Source organism: Calidris pugnax, unplaced genomic scaffold (assembly GCF_001431845.1).
Source record: "Calidris pugnax isolate Ruff unplaced genomic scaffold, ASM143184v1 scaffold24, whole genome shotgun sequence".
Lineage (NCBI taxonomy): Eukaryota > Metazoa > Chordata > Aves > Charadriiformes > Scolopacidae > Calidris > Calidris pugnax.
The window spans coordinates 8,109,669-8,135,273 of NW_015090922.1; the positions used below are offsets into that span (position 1 = coordinate 8,109,669).

The 25,605-nt window shown below is 35.3% G+C and overlaps 1 protein-coding gene across 2 annotated transcripts in view; it reads right to left on the bottom strand.

The window, feature by feature from the left end:
• Positions 1–25,605, bottom strand: part of SYT14 (synaptotagmin 14) — a 93,634-nt gene that overhangs the window by 24,956 nt on the left and 43,073 nt on the right. For both annotated transcript variants that reach the window (XM_014951220.1, XM_014951219.1), the window contains exons 5-6: positions 7,338–7,606; positions 4,917–5,366 (exon numbers count right to left, since the gene is read on the bottom strand). In XM_014951220.1, coding sequence (XP_014806706.1) covers positions 4,917–5,366; positions 7,338–7,606 — 719 coding nt within the window. The remainder of the gene's footprint in view (positions 1–4,916; positions 5,367–7,337; positions 7,607–25,605) is intronic.

The following is a 25,605-nucleotide window of genomic DNA, read 5'->3' on the forward strand; positions in this document are numbered from 1 at the left end:
CCACTGTGTGTCTCTAAAAAGGGCACAGTTGCCACAGTTGCCTTTGGGTTCTCCCCACCCCCTCACACCCTGATGAAGAACTGATAAGAGAGTGCCATGGGCTAGTGCTTATCTTCTCAGCTGCCAGGAGCAGTGCTTGGGCAACACCACACAAAGGCACACAAGTTGAGGCAGCCAGGACACTGAGAAGGCACAGGCTGCTGCTTGCCCATTCTGCTGTGAAATCCTGCACAGCCAGCCAAACACAGGGAGTCCACTTCCTCTGCCAAGTACTGTGAAGTCCTCCTGCAGCCTTAGTAACATGATCACCCTTTTCCAACCACCTAATAATTTTCTTCAAAGAAATCAAAGAGTCATCTTTCTTATTGTGTAACAGGATCTTCCATATTTTACACCACTAACCCAAATGAATTCAGTGAGCTATTCCCAAGATAAGAATGTGCTCAGTGTTTAAAGATAATTGCCCCTTACTTTGATGGACATAATTTTTACAAGTTAACTGAAAGCATTTATGCACCATCACAGAAGAACCGATCCTTTTGGGTAGAATTCTAGTTAAATAAAATACTATGAGCAAAATATATTTTTTTTTTTCCCTCTAGACAAGTATTATTCATTAGCTGTTTGAAAGTATAGCCAATCTAGTAAAGATTTGTTTATACACGTGAATTTGAGTCTTTAGCCTTCCAAATACAATCCTGAATAGACCATGCCGTAAGAACACCAATAGGTCCTAAAATACTAGGATTTGCACAAAACCTGAAAGCTCAAATCTATAACTGCCAAGAATTCGCAAGAAAGAAATGCCCACTGAAAGCTTTTCTTCCTGAGTTTATAAAACAATAAACATCTACTATAAAGAATATTAAAGATATACCACACAAATGGCAACATGGAACAAATGCCTTAAGCACTATGCATAAACCATTGCCCTCAAAGTGGAGAAAGCGCACACATGCATGTGCAAGAGTGAGCATTTTTCTACACTGCATGCAAAAATGCCTTAATGCAAAAAAATTACAATTAAAATAATCCTAGGACACTCTAGGTATTTATAGTAAACATACACAAAATAATCCTTTAAGCACGTATGAATGTCTACACTATCTATTCTTTGTCACAGGGATCGCATCTGAGAGTTCAATATGTTAGAAATGCAGAACCCTACAGCAAGAAAGAAAAATAAATGTAATTCTCCACAGCAAATAACTTGTTATTGACAACACATAATGAACGATTACCAGATTTGCTTAGCAGAAAGAGTGTATGTTTCAGTCATCAAAACTGTACTTCGAAAATCAATCATAAATATCTAAAACATGATTATTTCTTGTTTTTCTACATCACAAAGCAAGCTATCGAAAGGTGAAGAGGATTACACTTGGTTTTTTTGATCTTTTCCAAACAGATCTCACTCAATAAACTGCTTATATGTTTTTATAGTCAGATCATACTGGAGGCTGTTGTTCACTGTCAGGAAAATTTCTTTGCGCAAGAAGAATGAAAAGCAACTAAAAACAGGTCCAGGGGGATTTCTTGAAGAAAAATAAACATCACAATGGATTCCAAACTTTAAAGCAGGTGAACAAAAAATTGCCTACCATTGTAGACTAAAAGGAAAATTTCTCTAAAAGGATCTACAAAGGTCTTCCTAAGCAAACTATACTCGGACAAAACCACATCGTACAGTCTTGCTATTAACTTTTGATGCAATGGGCACTTTCTATCAAATCTGAAAGAGACAGTCTCAGAGCACAGTGACAACCGCGCTCTGGCTAGCCCATATTGGTTCTGTTGCTTCTTCCTCCCTCAAACCTACGCTGAACTTGGAAGGAAGGGTGCAATAAATAAGGGGGCTGAGGACACTGCGTGAGGAATTCCCTGTTACGTGGGAGAACTGCAGCAACACAGAACTGTTAAAGGCAAATGGCAACAGTACCGTGGGTAATAGCTGCGAATGCATGACACTATCTGCAACGTAGGAAGGCGAGAAACAGGGTGAAGTCTTGGGTGAGGAAGATGGTTTGTGAATAAATTTGTAAATTTGAAGCCATGTGCAGCTTTGAAACCTATTTAAGGAACATTCTACTATCATGTACTCACCACGACATGCACTTGCCCGCATTTTAACAATAGTGAGAGAGTTGCAGGCCCCACTCATGTGAGCCTGCCACTATGTTTCAACAGTCCTGACCTTGCTGCTCAACGTTTAACCATATTCCCTTGTGAATAGCTTTAAGGTATAACTGAAAAAAAATACTAAACTTCACAGGATATGAACTCCTCTTATTCATTCAGAAGGCAGATGATTAGCTAATAAAATACATTAATATAATATCAAGCACCGACAGAAGCAAATCAAATACATTTCTGTAGAAGAGATTAGCATAGATTTTACCATGGATTAGGAAGTTTCAGTGACAGAAGGTATATTTAAGATATAAAATCCATATAATGAGAAGCAGGGAAAAAAAATAGGGCAACTGTCATGTGTCCAAGAAATGTTTTCATAAAAAAAGCTGTCAAATATAAACACTTCACAGCAACAAAACACTCTGCAACTGAACAAGGCAAATTTAATTCAGAATTTACAATGTACCTTATCATGTATTGTATAATTACAAAAATACCTGAACAGCTGGATCTTTCCAAACTGAAACAACACTTGCCTTCTCCTGTTAAATAACTCCTACCTGGGATTTATGATTAGTTGGACGTAAAGATTTTGTTGGTTTGTTCAAGCAAAAGGACTATGACCAATGTATATAAACAGACCCAGAGGCAAACACCTGAGAAGGGTAAGAACTAATTAAGCTTAAGGACCATGCTGCCGTAAGAGCAAATCATTATAAATTGGTCATGAAGAAATTCAGGTTGGAAATGAAACAACCTGATATTTTCAGATGAGAATTCACAAATTGGTGATCAGAATGCCCTGGCTGTCTGCAATAACAAGGGCTTGAACTCAGGTAACCCAGGATGCTGCTTCCAGTCATACATCCTAAAAACATAATAAATTTTTACACTCTTGCAAAATAACTACATGTTAAATCCTGTAATAGATCTACTCACTAAAAAAAATTATATAGGCTATAAATAATAATAGAAAAACACCTATTAACTCAGATGTGAATGACTTTCCAAAGGTTTGAAAACTGATTTGCATAGTTCCAAAAAGCCATGGATCCTCACTCAAGCTATCAAGACTATGGAGTTCCATTCCAGCAACAGGCAGGGCGGCAAAGATAAATCTGCCTAAGCCCCATTACAGCAGCAAACTTTGGAAGATACTTGCACTTCCTACCAATATTCCTTATAGTGTTCCTTCCCCACAAAATAAGGAGAAGAGTAAAATGCAGATATGGCATCATAGAATCATAGAATGGTTAGAGTTGGAAGGGACCTTAAAGATCATCAGGTCCCAACCCCCCTTCCATGGGCAGGGACACCTCCACTAAAGCAAGTTGCTCAAAGCCCCATCCAGCCCGGCCTTGAACACTTCCAGGGATGGGGCAGGGATCCCTTACCATTGCAGAAAATAAATTACAATCTTCTTTTTGAAGCCTTCTGGAATATACATTTAGAATACTCAAAGTTTTGTTTCATGGGGTGTCTTTTTCCTACCTGTGAAACTAGCAAAGTTTGCATTAGGAAAGTCCACACTAGGCAAGTGAACTGCTTCATCCCTGCAGTAGACTAAATTGGTACTTCTTAAGAAATCATAAAAAAGCTGTTCTATTGTCAGTTGGTCCAAGTTTTAGTCTCAGTTTTTACTAATTCTAATTAATATATTTTTAGTCATTAAATAAAATATTTTGTTTTGATTTTTTTTTGTAATACTTATGTTCAACAGAAATGCCATTTCAATTGATCCAAACTGTTTTTGAAAATGCAGAACGAATTATTGTTTCATCTGAAAAAAATCCTTTACTTCCTGTCTCACCTTTTCTTTTATTGACAGTTAAAAAAAAAACACCACAAAACACACACAATATCCAATTAAAGATGCCCTTGCTAAAACACATTCTCTTCACCAAAAAGTCAGTTATTTAGCATGTACACAGCTCTTAAGCAATAAACATTCAAGCAGTCCTAGTCTGCGGAGCCCTGGCCCTAACATCACAAACACTCCCTTTCTGCACAAAAGGATACTGAAATACTCACGAAAAAGAAAAAGGAGATACTGATCACTGCCCATACAGTGATCTCCTATGATTTTTGACAGTGATATCGAAGTTTACCCTTAATTAGTGTTGCTTTGCTTTATTAAAAATAATTTAATTATTTTGGGGGACAAAAAATTTTGTTCATCAGATAGGTAGGACTTTTTTTTCAGCAAACAAAAATCCTTTTCAGTTTGAACTACTTTTCACACTATTTTTCACTTCAGACTGAACCAGAAATCAATTATTTACAAGGCTCTAAGCGGAAGTTATTAAAAATGGTTTTGTGCTCTCAAAATTCCTCTTTCCTATCTTTCTTTCCTGAAAGGAAAATACTTATTGCAACCAAGATTTCATCGTAACAGATGGAAGGCACTTGCTAGTATAGATTTTTTTTCCTCCCCTCCGTTTTTTTTAATTGAAATGCTGTGGGTAACAGAGTAAAGACTATACTAGTAAATACATATCTATGTATCTGCATGTATACAAATCTACATATATTTACAACTATATCCCTATTTATAGACTGGAAATTTTTAAGTAATTAAAAGGAAAAATATGGGCAGCTTTTGCAGGTGGAAAGTGAATGTACTTTTAGATACTCTAAGGAAATTATCGTTGTGTTAATATGGTGCTATGGCTGCTGAAAAAAATTGAGTGGATGTGATGACTCTATAAATACAGACGCTATTCTTACAAAATTCAGGACACTGGATATCACTGCATTCTTATTCTGCCTCATTTAATACTCACAGACGGACTGTAAGAAGGTTCCAGTATCACTGGCACTGACATCTTCCCTTGAAGATTCAATTTTGTTAAGTAAAAAATCTTTTCTCCCACAATCCTCTCTTTTTTCATGCGACGTACGCTGTAGAGTCTAAAGCGAACTGCATAATTCCCAATCATCTCAGACTCAACGTGATTAAATTTGAATGTCTCTGTGAAGACAGGGCACGGTCCCCGCTGGATGCTGGTTTTTGCTCTCTGCTTCTTTATAGGGAGAAGAACTAGGTGTACTTGCCACGAGCTTCCACCTGTCCTGCTGTATGTGGGAATGTCTGTGACAGCTGTCACTGTCACCAAAAGCTTCTGTTCCTGTGAGTCATAGTCAAAAGTCACATCCAGTGTGCCATATTTAGCTACTGGCTCAGGATCAAAAGGTTTAGGAAGCTGTGAAGATGATCCTCGAGCTGACATATCCTGAAAAAGAAGAAGAAAAAGCAGCTATTTATTTATTTATTTATTGCATTCTATTATTAAATCTAACGTGGAAATAGATGGCTTTCTCTAAGCAATATGAAGTGACTATGATCTTTTTGTTCATTTCATAAACAAGGTAATTAAACACCGAAAGCCTGAGGAGATGCCTGACTAGCAGCCAAGAAGAAATCAAAAGATTTTACCTGGGCATTACTGCCAAAACCCAGGAGCCAATCAGACAGAGCTCAGATTAAATTAAGCTGTTTTTATGATCTCTTCTTCCGTGCCCCACATGTTAAAATCTATAAACATTTGTTATGAGATAGAACCACCTTGTTTCAGTGCAAGTACACACACATTTTTAAGTTAATATATTATTATACTGTTTTAAAGAGCTGGGTAGTGATTGAGAGGACAGTGAGATGCCAGCAAAGAATACACCTGCTTGCACATACAACTCGTTACAGTCCACAAGGATCCTATAAATGTGCCAAAAATTATCATGGTTTTATTAACGTAATTTTACTAGAACAGTATAAGATGTGTTTGTTGTGAACACACTTTCTGATGATCTGTAAATGGCATCATTCCTAAAACTGTTTTTTAAACTTAAATTTAAAAATTGTTTATTGCCACTAAAAATTTTGGACAAAATATTGATCCTCTATATTTTTAAAACAGCTAGTTTGATAGCGATATTGAAACATGAAATATTTACAAGTGCAGGTCAACCTATTGTTCCTATAATAAGTTATTCCAAGTAGGTAAAACAGATGTATTTCCTGTGCACTTTCGTATTAAAGATAGACTCATTCATGTAAATGAATAGATGCCACAATAAAGATTTTTGGATTAAAAAAATACCATGTTCTTATTTTAAACTGATTGCTACATAGCTGTGGGAATTCATTCCTCTGAAAGCTTCATTCTGCAAGTTGTTGAGTGGCTATAAAAAAAGTTGGCAGTATTCTCACTTCTTACTGGGTATGCTTACATTAATGACTGGTGTGACACAAAGCGGGAACAACTAGGATTAGATTTGCTGCAATCTGTTAGGGTTCAAGGACCATATGTACACACTATGTCTTTACCAGCAATGAAGTTCACACAGACTGTGGTCCCAGCTGATCATCAAATACGTGTAGACAGATAGCTGCTGGAGAACCTTGCATTCACATATCAGGTGGGCCTTCCAGATGTTGCACCAACACCCCAGGCATGCAACATCAACTTACCAAGAGGTCTACTAAGAAAGGAACACCTGTTGGCACATCTGGAGTGGTCCCTAATATCCACTTCAAAACTTCAGGTAGAGACAAAACACAAATTTGTATCAAAAAGAGCCTCTTCTGCACATGACATCACTAATGTGGACTTATCCATAGGTGTCAGTGCAGTAACTGGTTGTTAAAGCAATTTCAAGGAAATATATGTCAGAAAATATTATTTCTTCATAGTAAAAATAAATAGATATCATTACAGTTTATAGCAGGAAAAAAAAAAGTAAAATTAAATGGAATAAATCTCTATACTACCACCAACAATGTAAAAAAATTCTTTGCAATGTTTTTTTTTCATAAAAGAAGTTTTACATTATGGGGTGTTAAGTTTGAAAAGTGTTAGGAATTGTTGATGGTTTGGTTGTTTTATTGAGTTGTTTGAAAAATTATGTGGAAGAAAAAGAACTTTGACTACAGTCCTTATCATGTGATGAAGTTTTCTGATTTGCTTAAAAAAAATTAATCACTCTTACTGGGAGCTTGTTTGAAAGTTAAGATGCCACAAAGACAACTATAAAGAACAATCTGAAATCCTATTGCAATATTTTCTAACAAACTCACTTTTTTTAATGAATGAGCTGCAATATTAGTGGTTATATACCTGTACATTAATCTTTAGGGAAAAAAAAAAAAAAATTTTCAAAAGGTTGCATTGCACGACACTTCAGAACACTCAACTGTTTTCATTTACCTCTGGACTAAGGACAGCTGTGCTATCACTTGGTACATCCTCTTCATATCCTTTGTTATGAAAGCTTTCTATTTCGTGTCCTGTGCTTCCCTCACTTGGACACTTATACGAACACCTTGGACTGTTGCTACACTGGGAAAATTCACATTTACTGTCTCCGACTTCAGAAGGCGTACATGAAAGATGAGGAGAACCACTATCATCCTGGTATGGAGGCGGCTGCAGTTCATCTAGCGGAGGCGTTCTTCTCATCCTCTGAATGCAGTTTGCTGAGAATAAGTGAAAATTTTTTACTTACTTTCTGATTTTCCGAATATCTGGACAGAGTATTTAAAAATCTACAAATATCTCTTTTTACTTTACATTTCAAATTAAATTACAAATACTACCGAAAAATATTTGTTTAAAAATGGAAACAAATGATCCCTGAGATGAAAAAGATGTAGGGAAAAGCAAAAGATTAAATATATATTCACAATGGACTGTGTAAACCATAAATAAATATAGCAAAAATATGACATGACAAAAATTCTAGGCTTGAATTTCAGGGATGCTTACCTTGCAAAAACCTTAGGATATCTGAAGTCAGATTCTGCGCAGGTGGAATGTAAACCAATTAAGGAAACAAAATGAACTCCCTAAAGCCATGATATCAAACTTCTGATTACCTCCCATACTGTTGCTCACCCAGGGAGATATTAAATTAAACTCTGAAGACAAATGAGACACTAATAAAGGCAGACACAAGCCTTTTCACACAAATGAACTCTGATCACCGGTGAATTTAACAAGGGAAGCAGTGTCTCAGACTCTTCACTACTTGTTAAGGACAGCTAAAGGGTACATACCCAGTGTCTGGAAGTTAGACACTAGGTCCAGTCGCTAAAGACAGTGGAAAAAGGACCATGAGCAATCTTGTGCTTGGGATGAATACTTGATGCTGACTATCTTTGCTTCTCACTTACACTAACTAGATAGATAGAAATGTGGTTATACATGCCCTCAGAAAATAAACCCAGGATGCACGGCTATGGATATAGAAAGTTAATTCAAAATAATTACATTTCAATTTCTGATCTCATATTTTACTACGCAGCATTACACAGTTGACTGGAGTTAGGAAAAGACAGCAAGGTGTGCAGTAGCTGAAATGAAAGAAATACCAAGGATAGGTAAAACCTGTATCACATTTCGTTTACATGCTTTGTAGAGCTTTAATGAAGATTTCAATGGCCCTCATATGTAGAATTAACTTACACACAAAAATTGCAAGGCAACGATGTTTTCTGATGTCAGACATACCACTTTCACTAAAAAAAAAAAAATCTAACAAGGAAGTTAACAAAAGTATTAACATAAGAATATAAGCTTCGATTTCTGATTCACCTAAGAAAGAAACTGATCTTTCCCACAAGACAAAGGTGGTACATTTTATTTTCATCATCAAATTTTTGTATACAGGATTGCCCTGCCTGTGTCCTAAATTCTCATCAAGTACATCAACCTTTTAACTGCTTCAGAAGTAATTACCAGTTCTTCAACTTATCACATCAACAGAGTATGTGGAAGAGTTACACTTCATGGAAGAAGGCTGAAGACACGGTAACGTGGCTCTCTTGGGAAATAAACAGTCTTTGTGAAAGGCTCCCTTTTGTTCTCCTTGCCTTTGGAGGTGTGGGCTGTATCTGACTGTGGCGTGCAGAAATATTTCACAGCTTTTGGCATTTGATGTAAGCCCAAACCACCACCATTGGTTTGGTGAACACTGTCCTTAGGAAGGAAACCCAGAAGGGAGCCCATATGAATTGCAGATCCCCAAAGCTGGGCAACTGAAGGACAGGGACAGGCCAGCTCATTATGAAGCATATCTACTGCACAGAAGCCTCAAAGATAATTGGGGAATGCAGGGCTCTTTGCCTAGTTTAGCTTAGCTTAGTTTAGGAACTCCTCTTAGCTTTAGCTGAGGCAAATGAGTAATTAAAACACCACAAAGCACTCCTACCAGATGATACCACTGTCAGGAATCCTTTCTTCTCTGATAAACCCACTGGAGCCAGTGTACTACTCAGAGCGACTCCAAGTTACTCTTACAGCACTCATACACAAGGTCTCTGCTGTTACTCCAGTGTCACTAATTCTTGGAACTCCAGTCCCAGAGGACTGGAAAGGAGAATAGAGCAGGCAGGGAATCCTATACTTGAAAAGTAGTCATCAGTCCAGCAGATACATATAAAACCTTACATATAAACAGAATTAAGTGGGACAGTTAGAATCTTGACATCTCCGGGCAGGAATAGTGAGAAAGCTTTATTTGCGAAACATGGAGAGATCTGGGAAAGCCCTTCTCTTTTCTTTTAGACTCTAAACTGATATTTTAATCATAATAAAATAATAGTAAATATCTTTTGACTCTATACCATGGAAACAAAATTTCCTTTTTATAATGTATATGATTAAATATTCTAGCAAATTTAGAGCAACAACATTTCTGCTCATTGGTGCTAGAAGACAACAAACAGCCTTAAAAGAGACAGTAACCATCATGCAGCTATGACTTAATTTCTTTCTTTAAACTTGTAGTCTAGTCTGCAAGGACTTTTTAACTCCCAGCTTTTGCACAATCTAAAGAAATGAAAGCATGTCCGGGTAACTAACAACACCATTATTGTCTTACATGAGTAAATAAATGACTGTGTGACTCACTTTTTTTCACTTTGATGAACTCCATTATATGTCCCTATGGGAAAACTGCACAGGCTGTGTGACAGAAAAGGTACTCTTAATGTAGGCGGGAAAGAAGTGAAGAAAATCCTTATTAACCAGCTGTGATTCAAAAAATCTCAGCAAAAGCTGAAACATTGGGTTTAGACTGGTTTTAACAAGTTCTTTCTGAAAGTTTAGTTTAAAAAAAAGAGAAATATCATGTAAATTTTTAAAACAAATATCCAGGTTTAAAAATCTAAGGACATCTCTGTCTACATAGGCATAAACTGGTTTTGAACAAAAGGTTTCTTTATGTAAAAAGATATCAAAGTTTCAAATGAATTTTTAAAGTGAAAATGCCTCACTTTAAATGAATTTCCCCCTCCCAACAATAAATGATGCAATAAAATGATCATTTCACATTTCAGCTCTCTGAAAATCCTGCTAATTTTGAATTACATTAAGAAATTCCAATGACTGACAATATCAAAGACATGATGTCACAGCCAGAAGTGAATACAGCAACACTAAATATCTGATACTGGGTATTCTCCTTAAAAATTACATAGAAGTAACAACAACTAAATATATGTAAAACCACTCTCTATAACAAACCTCCTATCTGTGATTTAAGGTGTTTACACAAAGTTACACTCACGCATACTTGTAGACTGTAGAAAGCCAAAGAATACCTTCCAAAGACAACTGAACATAGCTCATAACATCTGTGGAAGAGTTACTCTTAACAAGCAAATGTTTACAATGAAAATCTAAAATCAATCATTGCATTGTTTCTACGTAAGCTTCACAAGAAATTTTCTGCTCTAAAACCAGATAGAAAATAAATTTTGCCAATTCCTCCAATGTAATAAATCACATTAAATTACCATACAATTTTTGACTAGACAGACTGAAACACTGCCAACATATACCCCAAACCTGGAAGAAAGGAATAATCACAGAGAAACCAAAGCAGGTTTAGCCTGAGGTTCGTACCAGCCAGAAAATGCCACAACAGAGGAAAGACAAAAGAAAGTTAGCAGGACGAAGACACGCGCCCTCCCCCCATCTAATTTTCCACCCAAAATATGTGAAATAACCTTGCATTCTCATGAGTGAAACAAAGTTGTCGACTAACAAATATTTAGTAAAATTTAAATTGAGAATACAGTGCATTGCTGTTAATAGGTGGATTTAAATAATCTATCTTGTAAAGGTTAAAAAATAATTTCATCTTTCTTTAGTGAGCTGGGAAAACACTCACACAGTGGTAATAGTAAAGTCCTTGCTCAACAGCTGAAGAAACCAGAACTATAAGCGAAATACCTTACAAAAACAATCAGATTAGCATTTTGCAGGTACACTCAGAAATTATAGCATGTAAACTGTCATTAGCACGTTTAGGTCAGAAGCAAATAAACATCTTCTTTTCAGTACTGCTTGTTAAACAATGAAGGTTAATCTGTTTTCAGAAGTCCTTGTAGGACCTTGTAGTCCCCTCAAGGGACTGTCAGTAAAACCTCACACAGCAACCATGGCCAAAATGAGTATTCTGGACTATACAACTGGTAACTATGAGAAAATATACAAACCTTTTCATTCATTTTTTGGAGTGGAATCCCAGTCTAAAGATACATGAACTTACTACAAGAAATGCTTTTATCTTTAGGTTTTCAGTTACAATTTGAACTTTCTACTCTCAGCGCTTCTGATTCCTCCTCTTTGCCCTGGTCCCTAGTGGACCACGTTTGGCTGTACAACATTTCACCATGAAGCTGGTGATGTTCCTTTCCATGTTTACAATGTTTAGACTTTACTATCCTAATTAATTTTCCCAAAGATTGACAGCAGTAGTACAAACCTAGCTATCTTAGCCTGTATTTCCCGAGTACTTCCAAGAACATCCATCTCTTAACATATAGCAAAAGAAACTATCAGAGTGGTTTTAATTCCCTGTCTCATAAGCAGCAATTAACTACACTTTTGCAACTTGGAGTTCCTCATATATATTACTTCTTTAAATATTCATACTATTGTGAGAGGCAGCATAAGTGCAAAACTTCTTTGGGAATCTGGTTTCTAGTTCCTTTAAAACAAATAATCACTATATAAATTAATAATTTTTGCAAGTCATATTTTGTAATTATCAGAGTTTCTTCATACTCAAATAGTACCTTTTCTTCCTCTAATATATCTCCACATACACTATGCTTCATAATTATTTATTTTTTTAATCTAACGTAAATTTCAAGTTTTCAAGCCTTCAAGGGGTTCTATGTAAATGTTAAGACAATTTAAATAAAACATAAAATGAAATACATGTTTAAAAATTAAAGAAACCTTTCTTATTCTGAATGATTAAATACCCTTAGAGATTTCTGATATGCAGCACAGACAGTCCAAATGGAATTTTCATGTTTGAACTTTTCTACCATCCAAAAATATTACATTGACTGAATTACCCCATATTACGAGGAGTATAAAATATAAACATTAAATATTGAATGAAACCTCTAGGCTCTCCTTCCTTTAAAATGAAAAGCTCAGATGCATCTTTGTGCAGAAAAAAAAAATAAAATTTCACAATAAAACAAATTGTCTTGGCATTATTCAATTTCTTTTCCAAAAGAGCTATGGCATGACTGTTGCTTAACGAAAAAAGGGGAATACAGGAGTGTTATGGGATCATTATGGACAATAGAAAAAAAAATCTTTTATCAGATATCTTTTTACATTTGCCAGATTTTAGACTTCTATTCACAGTTGAACTATCTTCTGCATTAAAGCAATTCACCAGTAAACAAGAAAAGTAATCATATCTGTTTGTTGGCTTTTTTTTTTTCAGTTAAAAAATAGTTCCCTGTTTCCTAATATTTAGAAAACTCCATACATTATGACATTAATCCCAGATTTGTAGAAATCAAATATTGCTCCTGCCATTTACATCTGATGTCACATGAAATTCTTAGCACTGCATTTTCCTCACCTTCTAAGGCTAATTCAATTGGTCATTCAGACAAAAAGAAGATTCTCTCGTTTTTTAAATAAAACTAAACCAAAATTACTGAATTATCTTTATGTCCAGTCCTTAAAGCTTTTTATTATTATATTATTTGCCCTTTTACATCATGAGCCTGAGGAACTACAGCTTGGTTTCATTTGCTGACAAAAGAAATATGCTCTTTTCTGCATTTATTAAAGCACTTCCGATTTCTAAGAATTTATCGTTCTGTTTTACAGAGCAATACAGAACAGGGCTGCACTGGTGAAAAATTCCAAGCTTTCTCTTTCCCAAATTAGCCCAAATTAGAACATTTAAACCACAAATACATTATTAAAGCATTATAGTGAACTAACTGTCAAAGACATTCTTTTGTTTCCTTCCCAAATATTTTGGTCGTCTTTCAATGAAAATTATACATTAGCATCTCTTGAATTCATTTTCTTTCAATTAAAGTATCATTCTCTGATTCCTTACACAGTGTTTCTACTGATTTGAATAGAAAGGAGCTCTGCTACCTGGTTCTGTATTTATACTTTCCAGCTGACCAAAAGAAATCTAAATACTGCCTAAATCACTCAATATTTTAATCTTTTATTGATGCAAATACCAATAAATCAAACTTTCCAGAAATACCTTTTTCTTGCTTTCTTTTTACTTTACTTTTAAGGGACACTTCAAAAACTCTTCTGAGACTACATCCAGCTCTAAAGCTTTTTGGAAACAGTGATCTTTAAGAAGGGAAATAGTAAAATTGTTTGCCTTCATTTCCATAATTATATTTCCTTAGGTAAAGCATTTGTACTAAGTATGTTCACTCAGCTTCTTAGGTAGAAAAACTTATTTTCAGTTCCACTTAGATGCTGGTTTCACTTTCACTGTTTTTATAAGCAGCCACCTCTTTCCTTTACACTACTTTTCAGATCACTACATTGGCTAACTTCATAAATGACCGGTTATTTTTTTGCATCTCTGTTCACTGTTTATTTTTTTCCCAGTTCTTGAAATTGTTAGAAAAATACCACTTCCAAAAAGATAGTAAGTTAAATAAATCAACAGAATCTTACTTTTTCTTTTCCCCCCTTTTTTTAAATACACTAGAAGTCCTGCTTGCTGAAAGTGATTGACAGCCACCTTTGAAATCTTAAGAGTGTCTTGGTGACAAGGAAATGCCTTTTATCATGTCTGTGAAAATTCCCCCAAATTCAGCCATCTCGCCAGCATTTACGGATGCTTAACAGAAATTCAGAGCTTAGCAGCTAAAAGCTTTGAAAACTCCATCCACTGTAAACCATTTCAGGCCTCTGAGAATCCCTGTTTCTGACCAGTGTGTGCACACTAGCATCCCCCTCATACCTCTGGACCATAGCAGCTGGATGTGCACTGAGAAAATATTTTCCTGTCATAGCTACACTTCATTTGACTGCAATTTTCACTTTATATTACAGTTCAAATTCCAGTCCAGCTCAATACTACTACAGCTGCAGTTTTAAGAACAGGAGTCGAGCAGCAGGATAAAGTGCTGAAAAGGTGAAAAAGATCCCACTGAGGTCTAAAATCAATTCCCAGTATTGTAACACACAGCTAATATTTCTGCAATGTTCCTGCTCTCATTCTATTTGGTCTCAAATAAGGAAAGAAAGTGTGATTAGAAAGCAAGATTAATATGTTATGTGTGTCATTTTCTTGAACATTTTAATATTTTTGCAGCTAATTTCAGGAATGAAATCTTTTTCTTTGACGAAAAAAGAATGCAAAGTTCTCTAAGCAATACAGAACCCCTTCTAAGATCTCAGTAATTATTCATTTGATGATATAAACAAGATCCATTCAGCAGTATATACTGCACTTAAATGTGTTCCTTCGTTAGCAGAATTCATGGTTCTTTTCCCCATGCTTTTATTTTAAATTAAATACAGCTATTTCCTTTAGTGAGAACTCCTTCTGCAACTTAGAATGCAGTAACTTCATAGCTTCTTAAAAAACGGCGTTTCGTAATTTTTTTCAAAAAATTGTGTAAGTTTCCCTAGTATTTTAGCTCTCTATTTATTACTACCTTAACTGGTGAAAATGAACAAGGAAAGACATTTTCCACCAAGAACTGCTTCCAGAATAGGAACGCAAAGCTTGCTTTGATTCTTTTGTCTTACTTTCATAGCAATTTGGAGTGCAAAGGATACTCTGTTGGAGTGAGTCACTAACACAGAGCAGCACTACAATAATTCTGCATGAACCATTTCAGTAGGGCATGAGTTAAGTTATCTGCCCATCTACTTAAGATATCTATATGATCCCAAATTGGGTAGCTTGTAACTGTTAACGTATATAAGTGAAATATATATTATGGTGAATAATAGTACTGCTGTAATAGTAGAAGTTAATGTGTTTGGCATTTTACAGATGGAGAATTAAAGTACAGGTTTAAATGAGAGGTAGTAAAGATTGCTGTGAATCTATCTCAGAAGTGCTCATAATCACAGAAAGCTTCCAATGAAGTGTAGAACTGAAATCAAGTCTTTTAAGACTAGTACCCTAGCTATTTTTTCTGGGATTTATTTTTCTTTATTTTTACTTCAAGCCTTGTAAATTATTATTAATCTAAAATTCACCTGCATTGTGTACCACCACCAACATGGAAACCTCCAAGACACTAGCTTCTTAAGAGATATACCCCCACAGAATTTTCCATTATCATCAGCTCTGTAGTGGAAGAGAAGGAAGAGAAAACAAAAATACAACGTTAGGGTGGGGAAAAAAGTAAAGAGACGAAGAAAAAAATAAAAGGCAAAAGGAGAACGTAAGTGCAATGATTCAGAAAAAAAGTGATAGGTTCCTGTAAATGAACAAAGAATAGAAATATAGGGAGAGAAGTTTAGTAGATCTGTATAGAAAACGAGAAAAAGAGCAAAGAGTGGAATAAAGAACAGACAAGATGCAAACAGGAATGAAAAATTACAAACAGCTAAAATAACAAAGAAAAAATGACAGAGGAAGAAAGGTAAAAGAATGGGGAAAATAAAACAACACATGACATACAAAAAAATAGTTCAGATCTGAGAAAAAAGCAATGTCAACAGAGCAAAGAGATAAAAGAGAAATCAGTGATGTCTGATGGGTGGGAATATCCATACTTTTAAGTGAAAATATGCACAACCTAGAGAACACAGCTAGTTACATCGCAGGAAAGGCAAGACATTTCCCAGAATAAGTATATATTTTTATATTTTTGTTTTAGATTTGTTATTATTTTCCTTTTGAGTGGGGAGACGGTGGTAATTATTTATTCAGATCCTGAGATCCAAAGGATCTTGATCGCTCTTATCGATTCAGGCACTTTCCCCCTTCTTTCTTTGACACACTGGCTCAGTGACTTGCTTTAGTAGAACAGACTGTATTTCCTGCAGTATATTAGAGTATTCCTGTAAAAAGGATTCTAGAAAATTCAAGTATTTTGCTTTTGAAACAGGTCTCATAACTTTACCAAATAAAAAGCAACTAGAACCCAGAAAAATCGAGCATGATCTGAATTTACAGGAGTACCTAACAGGTCAACAATAGAAGAAAATTGTCTACATACGCTCAGTAACTCCTCTAAAATCTTTTAGCTCTTTTAGCTAAAACCATAGTGCCTGTGGAAAGCATGCTTAGGAATAACAGGACTAATATCACTTTTGGGGCCAACTGTCCCCAAAAAGAAAGGCAAAATAGGCACCGTAAAATCACAGGAAGTGGATATGCTTCAAGACCAAGGCATCTTTCCTTCACACACCCAGTAAGAGGGCTAAGAATTCACAGAAAAGGCATGGATTAAGCAGCAGGGAGCATGTCAGCCTGTTCCACTCACTCCAGCAAGGCCTCAAACAAGTTTCTCCTGGCATAAAGAAACACAATTACTCAAAACTAAATTTCTTGCACTTCTTTGTGGCGCTTCTGAGACCTCCCACTGTCACAGACGAGCTGCTTTACTAGGCTTGTATGTAATATAAGTTGTTGCTGTTTCCATAGTTGTCATACAATTCACAAAACAGGTGTTTTTCTCCATTTTGACAAGACTACCTGAATATGAGTCTGGCTGGTGAGGATACTTTTCATCCAGCCATAGCACTGGTCATAAGAGCTATGTAAGAATTTAGGAGGATGAGAGAGCAACGCCAAACTGCATATTGCACACAGAGGCCTCACAAGGCCTCACTTATTAGCTGCTGTGACAGACTGAAAAACTGCACATCAACTGCACATCAAAATTTGTTTCTCATGGACCTTTCTTGTATTAGCAAAAAGTTACACACCTAATTTGAAATTACTGTATGATGCTGCTTGTTGACTAAGAGACTTAAAGGTGGTGCACAGCAGTTAATTAGTAATCAGTCTGACAGCTACAGCTGCAAAATGTTTGTATGATAATTTCAAAATTGAAAATTATTTATTTCACTCTACATGAAATTAGTGTACACTCATTAGAAAGTCAGTGATTATCTTGAAAAGTACTGCCAGAACATTTCAGTAGCTTTGCTATAACATTAGCAAGCATACAACATTTCTCCAGACCTACCACCATCCCACCCTTTCTCATAATTTGGTGTCGGCAAAGTGCTTAGATCTTGACATTACAACTGAAAACACACTCAGCAGAATGATTTTTAACGTGGTTCATAACCAGAATGTTAATTTTTTTCAAATCTCAGGATTTTTAAACTACCTTATTAATAAACTATTTTATTAAGCTATATATAAAACAGAAACGTAACTGATACATGTGTACATTGCAACAAAGGAAATTCTGACTACATATAAGGAAAAAACTTGGAAATAAGAGTGACTATAGACTGAAAGAGGTTAACTCAGAGGGGGTATGTAATCAACAGCCTTGAAGGTTTTAAAAGGTCTCCTGGCTAGGGCCCTGAGCAAGCTGGTATAACTTTGAAGTTAGCTCTCCTTCAATTAGGAGATTAGATTAGATAACCACAGGTCCTTTTCCACCTATTATTCCCTGATTCTATGATACATATAGAAAAACTCAATTCTATACTATAACAATCAAAGATGGGGATCATCTCAAATACAGGTATCTCAAGTATCTGTAAAGCTCCTTCTATAATACAGTTGTCTAACAATTCGCAGGCACATACAGCTCCTCTGCATATGCTAGTTACATTGCTGCATGCTGCATTAAATACATACACATACCAGCACAGAACTTTCATTGTTAAAACAAACAACCCACCTCCCCCCCCCCCCCCCAAAAAAAAACAAACCACAAAACCAAACCAAACAACCAAAACCAACACAACTCTCATTAACCAAACCATTTGTTTTGAGGATAACATAAGGACTAAGATCTGTAACACAGGGCTGGAAAAAATTCACTGCAAAATCAAGTACTAGATTTGTTCTTTCCAGCTGTGCACAGCATGGTCTGCTTTCTGCATGGGACCAACACGATGAGTTTGATCTAAGAGGCCACTTGTGCTTCACCCACTGTTCACAGTAGACTGGTCCATCCCCACCTCCACAGTCATCATTAAGAGTTAAGTGCTCCATGCCCCAACAACCTAACAGCCCAACCCCAACCAACCAAACAGTACAAGAAACAAATGAGATTCAGTATACTTTGTTTACTTGTGACGTTCTGCTGCAGTATACCTTGTGGCTGACTAGCCTTAGACAATGTAGTGTCACTGAAATTTTTACTTCGATAAAATTAACAAGTTAAGATACAGACTTAAGTTAAAACTATCTCAACAATAGTTTACACACACTAACAGATACATGTAAACACACGTATATACATACACACTGCCCATGGCAATTGTATCTGGAACAAGAACTATTGAAGGTTTATTAAATATTAAATATAATTAAGATTACACTGGGAAAGTAATATCCATTACAAAATGCTGACAGCAAATATTGACCTTTATAATTTACCAAGTGAAAAAGACTTAATTTGCTTGTTATTCAAACTTTAACAATAAGTATCATAGCTTAGATGACAGAAAGAAAAAGAAAAAAAAAAAACCAGCATTTGCTATCACTTTGCATTAACATTTTGACCAGTCAACAATTCAGCAGTGATGAAATGTGCAGTTTGATTCAAAGTAAGACAAGGCTATTTAAATAACTCAAAATAAGAAATGGGTATTGAAACATTAGAATTTTGATAAGCGATCACAGCTGCACTAGAATTAGTTTCTATAGCAACAGAGGAAATAATGTGGAGAATTGCACTGCAATACAAGATGGATTCCTTACAAACACTGCTGTTCAAATAGAAAACTTCGAAATTATTCACTCTATTTAAATATTTCTATTAAAATGGTTATTCAAATATCCTATACCTTGTACGTCATACATTGTTCTACTTTCGTTCTCCTGGATTCAATTCTAGTGCAACCATTCAAGTTCCATATTACATTTTCACACTTTCCCCCATTGCTTACCTCCCTATTTTAAAATTAATTAAAGTGACTTATTCTGGAAAAAACTGTATCTTCGATCTCAAACTAATCTGCGTTTTCAATCATTTTTTGTATTATCCCTACATAGAAGCACTCATTTCATTTATTTTTCCAGCAGTGCTCCTGTAAAACAGAAGAGAATGCTTTGCCCATGCTATTCATAAGAAGCTGTATCACAGCCATGAGAATTAACATCACTATGGAACTTCTGAAACTTGTAGTCATACGAGACCTGCACTAGCTTTTATCAGTGTGCGCTCTCATGTCCTAAGCATGATTAAGAAACCATAGCAAATCTATTAGTATTCATGGATGGAATACCCATAAGATGATAAGATAAAAGCCTTTCCGTTGAGCACATCTTTAGATTTCAAATGTTGGCCGTTTCTAACACTAAGAATTATTGTTTCATTGCATCATCTCTGATTCTAGCTATTTTTGGCAACTAATTAAAAGCATATGCCTGAACCTTTTATGTATTTTGCCCTTATAATGAGACCTATTACTCTGGCTTATTCTATCCCTTTGAGTTCCAAAGTATCTTTCGAGTTACCATGGATACAAGTGATATGCTTTCTCCCACAACTGCTTTGTGTGCCTTATCAAACACCAGAAAACTGACACAGTAGGAATCTGAGCCATCTATACAGGATGAATATCTAACCTCTTGGAAGTGTTCCTCTCCCCCACTCTCCTGCTCTCCCCCAAAAATTGAGGTACACCATACACTAACATTTGTAATGCAATAAACAAGCAGGTTCTTTTCTATCTAAAATGCAGTACTTTTTCTCAAGCAAAACAAAATGAAAAAAGGTGCAGATATAAAACAATTTGATCTGATCAACCCTGAAACAGTGTTAAAATAAAAATGGAAGTACAAAAAAATTATTCTGAGTTTGCTGTTTATTTTGAGCTGACAGAGTTAAAGTGTTTCTAGATTGAGATTTCCACTGAAGATGTAAAATGCAGGAAATTTCAGCAAGCATTTCAGAAAGGAGTTGCAGAAACACTGCATGCAACTCCGAGATTACACATCAACTAGAGTAAATAAAACTCCCTTAAACAGAAATTGTTAGGCCTCTTTTCACCAATTTATTATGGGCATTTTCAAATGCAAATTGCATTCCAACAAGCTGGGAATAATTTGTACTAATCAGTGAAGAAGAGGGCAGTTAGTAAACTGATTTTCCCATTATGTTTCTGTATTCTGACCTCTTCTTAAAAACAAAAGATTCTCTCCCACTCAGACAGCAAAATTTACACAGGATTCAAAACCCAAGTGCTGATACTAACATAATCTGAATTAACATATGAGAAGTAAAGGGTAATAACCAGAAGGAAAAATAAATTATTGTAATATGAACTCAATATAGATTTGTTCAGAACCATCTCCCACTTTCACTCCATTAAATCTATGGAAAGACATCAGCTACATAAATAAGTGCCACAAAGGCAAATTAGAGCTGGAGAGACCGAGAAGAATGTGTAGGAAAATGCTCTTCTTGCCCCCTTTCCTTAGTTATCTAAACTTCTAAGTATTGCAGCAAAACACTCAACAAAAAAACCTTACCTGACTTTTCATATGCACAAGCTCAGCCTTGCTTTAAAATACAGAGATTTTGAAGCATAATATCTGAGCCAGAGACACTGAAGCATAAAAACCAGACTCTAATCCTTGTTTGTATTATCATTATGAAATAAATGGTAAGTTTTCCACAGGCTCATATGAACTGAAGACATATTAAACATTTTCATTTTTGTAATAGTGTCACTGTAGGTTAGCCTTAGATTTGCCTGTACTTTGTAAGATGCATTTCTTTTCACTTTTTAATATAAGTTTGAACTATCTCAGGTTATGATACTCTCTTTTGGGGCCAAAAACATCCACGTAATGCTTCCATTGTGAACATTCACCTATAATTAAACCTCACTTTTTTCCTTCTCTGAAAATTTAGAAGTAATTGAAAGCTAGAGAACAATGAAAAGGAACTCGAATTGACTGCTACATGGTGGTATTTATGGTAAGTCAACTAGTAATATTTTTATACTACAGATACATAGTTTAACGTTGGAACCACTCACAAAAATATTAGTATCTGGAATAGTGGAGATATTTACACAATGGCTGTGTTCTCCTGCCATCACATTCACCTTCACACATGCTATAAATATATATATATATCTCCTCTGTATAATGCTCTTCTGGACTATCTGCAATGTGCACAAAAGCACACAAGAGATCCCCCATTCCTCTCCGAGTAGAAATAAAGTGCAAACCATTATTTTTATAAGAAATAACTACCATTGTTACCATCCTTCATAAAACAGGTTCTTAAGTTCTTCCTTCACAGAATCTAGAAGTTATCTGGAAATGGCCACTGCTGCTGCCTATACCTCTGATGCCAGCAGATTACCTTTAATGCTAATGACAACTAGTATTTTTAATTCCAAAGATTTTCTTCTTTTAAAGCCCCTTCTTGTTAACAAGAAAGAAATGGCACCAGAAAAAGCAGATGGTTCAAAGCAGCAGTTCTCATTGTCAGGGAAAGGAATTTTGCTCTGAAAATAGTCAGACAACAGCCATTATCAAACAAGGATGACGAGTTTCTCTGAAGGAGAGCATTAGACATGAGTCTCTTAACAGAAAAATTATTCCTCAGATATGAGGGAAAATGACCATCAATTCAAAATATCTTTTCAAATTTTACCAGACCTACTCAAGAGTTATCTATTGGCCAAATTATGTGCAGCCATAAAAATTCATGTTCCAAGATTTTACAGGAAAAGAAAAAAAAAAGATAGCAAAGCAGTACAATCAACTTCATCTCCAAGAAGAGCTTTTAAGACATAGATTTACTTGCAAATTTCCATATGATTATTTCTGTACTAAGCCATAAGTAAATAAACACTGTAAAGTTCAGGGAAAATACATTGTTATTCTTATAATCTAAAAATAGTTCAATTCTGGAATTATGTGCAGAATTTAACATAGCCAAATATGAAGCACTCCAAACAAAATAATTTTGAGACAGTAGTTACAAATCAATGCAAAAGACTAGCTTTCTGATTTGCATTCATCAGATCTTGAAAAAAAGTGCAATAGATTCTTCTGATTTTCACTCAGCTCCTCAAATTGCCACAAATGCTACATATGCAACAGAAACACTTCAAAGTATAACAAATCTTAATAAAAAGTAACATAGATGGCATTGTACTTTTCATTTCAGAGTCATCCATTAAAATTCACTGGAAGTCGGACAAAATTCTAAAAAGATACTATCTGTTTTAATACTTATTAAATCAGTGGTTTTAGTGCTGAGGATTTAAAAACAAAGTTTCAGAAGTCACTACACGTACTACCAAACTACAGATTACTAAAATGCAAGGACAATCAAACATATCAGATATAACAGAAACAGGAAGTATGAGATACTGGAAGCCACAGAAAGTCTGAGTAATGTCAAGTAACATTCTGAATAAGATTCCTTGAAGATATGAAAAAAATGAGTCCAATCACCAGTGTTCATCTTGACCAATTAAACAAGAACAGACGCTGCCCCTCTTTTTTGCCAAAAGATGCAGAGGTGGCCCTGACCTTTTGGTTACGAGTTTGTTTTCTGGTACAGATGTCACCTCTTTGCAGTAAACAAGAGCAATCGTGTCACCTGTTCAAGTCATATACATAAACTGTATTTGTTCCGGCTGAGCATTTTCAAAGAAAAGAAAATCACACCTGAAGTCAGCCTCTTGAAGAGATGAACCTTTTGTAGTTTCATTCTCCAAGATTTGGATTTTTCAGATACACATGCTCTTATCAGCTCTATTTTTAACCTGCCGCTCATATAGGATACTTAAAATTCTGAACATGTTTACATTATCCATCCAGCAGGCTAATGGAACTGCATACCAGACAGTCATGCATAATTCAAATCAATATCCTCAGGCTTGCAACTCTAAGTCAAAGCTGCCTTTAAATAAGCTGGGTGTGACTTTAACATGAATAAAATGTATCTAATTTTTAACCTTTATCTGACAAATTGATATATTTGCAAAGGAATGTCATAAATCTTCTTTAAAAATTAAAACAAATAGAAAATCACAATTACTGAAAATCTTTTAAATAAACACTTCTAAGGACAAATTTTAGAATGGTTCAACAAGACAGAGCACAAAGGTTTCAAATAAAGATCTGGGTAATTTTTTGTATTTTTTTTGAAGGAAAATGTACAAATATATACATAAAGACACATGCTGGAAGAATATTAAGTGGTGTGGAAGGTGAACATAGCAGGATTTCCTATTTACAAATTTAAAGATCAAGCTCTAATTGAATTGGGCATAGATGATTCCACACAGAAAATCTTATACCCAGTTAAGCATGTCTGCTAGCTTCTCTCTAAGGAACAGGATCAGAATTTTCATAATAAAATAATTTTCCCTTTGAGTTTTCCTATGTGCTTTCATGAGACCATGATTCCATCACAGTAGATAACCTTCAGCCACACAGGAATGACCAGAAGCATGGCAATTACACAAGCTAATGATCTATTTCCAGCTTACTTGTAAATACAGTGGAGGAAAAGTAATTGCAAACAAAAAGAAAACCAGCCACCCCACCCCAGAATACACACCCCAAACCAAAAGAACACACACCAAAAAAAAAGAATTCAAGTTGTATAATACAAGATATCATGCTTTCCCTTTCCCCCAAGGTAAGTATTCCAATAATTCCTGAAAGTTACAATAACTTTATAACACAAAAGTGCTGTAAGCAGTATGTAAGAGCTTATTTTAACAAGATAAAAAAGGTAAGGCCGATCTTCTCTTCCAGAGAAGCTACAGCCCCAATTTCATGTTGTTTACTCAGATATGATACCGTCCCAATAAATAATATACACAATTAAAGTAGCCATTAAAATAGTCATCCTAACAATAAAATACATATTATTAGATTAAAACGGTAACATTGTTCATATTGTACAAGGACAAAATATTCATTAAATAACTCCAAGAGAATACTTATGATATGTTTATAGCATGTCTATGAAATTGATACCTATGCATAGGAATAATAATCTACACTGCCTAGGTACCAAAACAAAAGGAGTTCAGTTACTAAAATAACCCGTTGTTCCTCTTTTACCAAAGAGGCGGTTAAAATGTAATGTGACCAGATTATAAAAACCAGACCTAATGGTACCTGGTCTTTAAGATGGGGGAAAAAAGCACTACTGGGAGGCAAGCATTAGTCTCAAACTAGAGTTAAAAGTATTTTTATTTTAACCTTTAAAGGTTACTTAAGTAACAAGTACTGCTCCATTCTGATGAGCAAGTAGCATAACTGTTCTCAGCAGGTAAGCAGAGTACTAGGTGTACACAGGGTAAAATTCCTTTTTCCAATGCACCTAAAAATGTCTACATAAAAATTTCCAGTCTACTGTTTCTTAGTCACTCATTCCACAATAGACTTATGGGATTCTCTGCAATTAGGGTTGAAATTAATGAAAACTGTACCTTCGTCTATTCTGTGTGAGTCTTTCAGGACAAGACATGTCTTACAGTATACATGCATTAAGAGCAATCACTAGATACTACTATAATACCAAGAAAAAAAGAATGCCAAAGCCCAATAGCTTTTAGATCATATTAGTAAAAGAAATACCCAGTTTTCAATGTGAACTCTCAGAATCAGTTAAAGTGCTAGGTTCATCAAGAAAATGATCTCTTTTGCTGATAATAGTACTATCACTTGTGTTTATATCCCAAATCAGTTCTACATTTTGTTAATGTGGAACATCTATATCAAATACAATGCCACAAAGAACCATTTCAGCCACAAATACATACATGAACTTTTCCCAGTTAATGACAGATCTTGTTCCTTTCATAATCCCAGATTCAAATAGACAAGAGACTTATTAAAATAAGTTTACAATAAAATTGAAACTTTCCTGTAATTATTAATGTATGATTTACATCACTTCAGAGACATCACATCGCTAAGGGTGACTTTCTTCAAAGCCTTCACATCAATGCAAAGGATATTCTTCAAAGCCTTCAAAATGCTGGCAGGAGGAACCTAATTTGTGAGACTGCTTTTCTCACT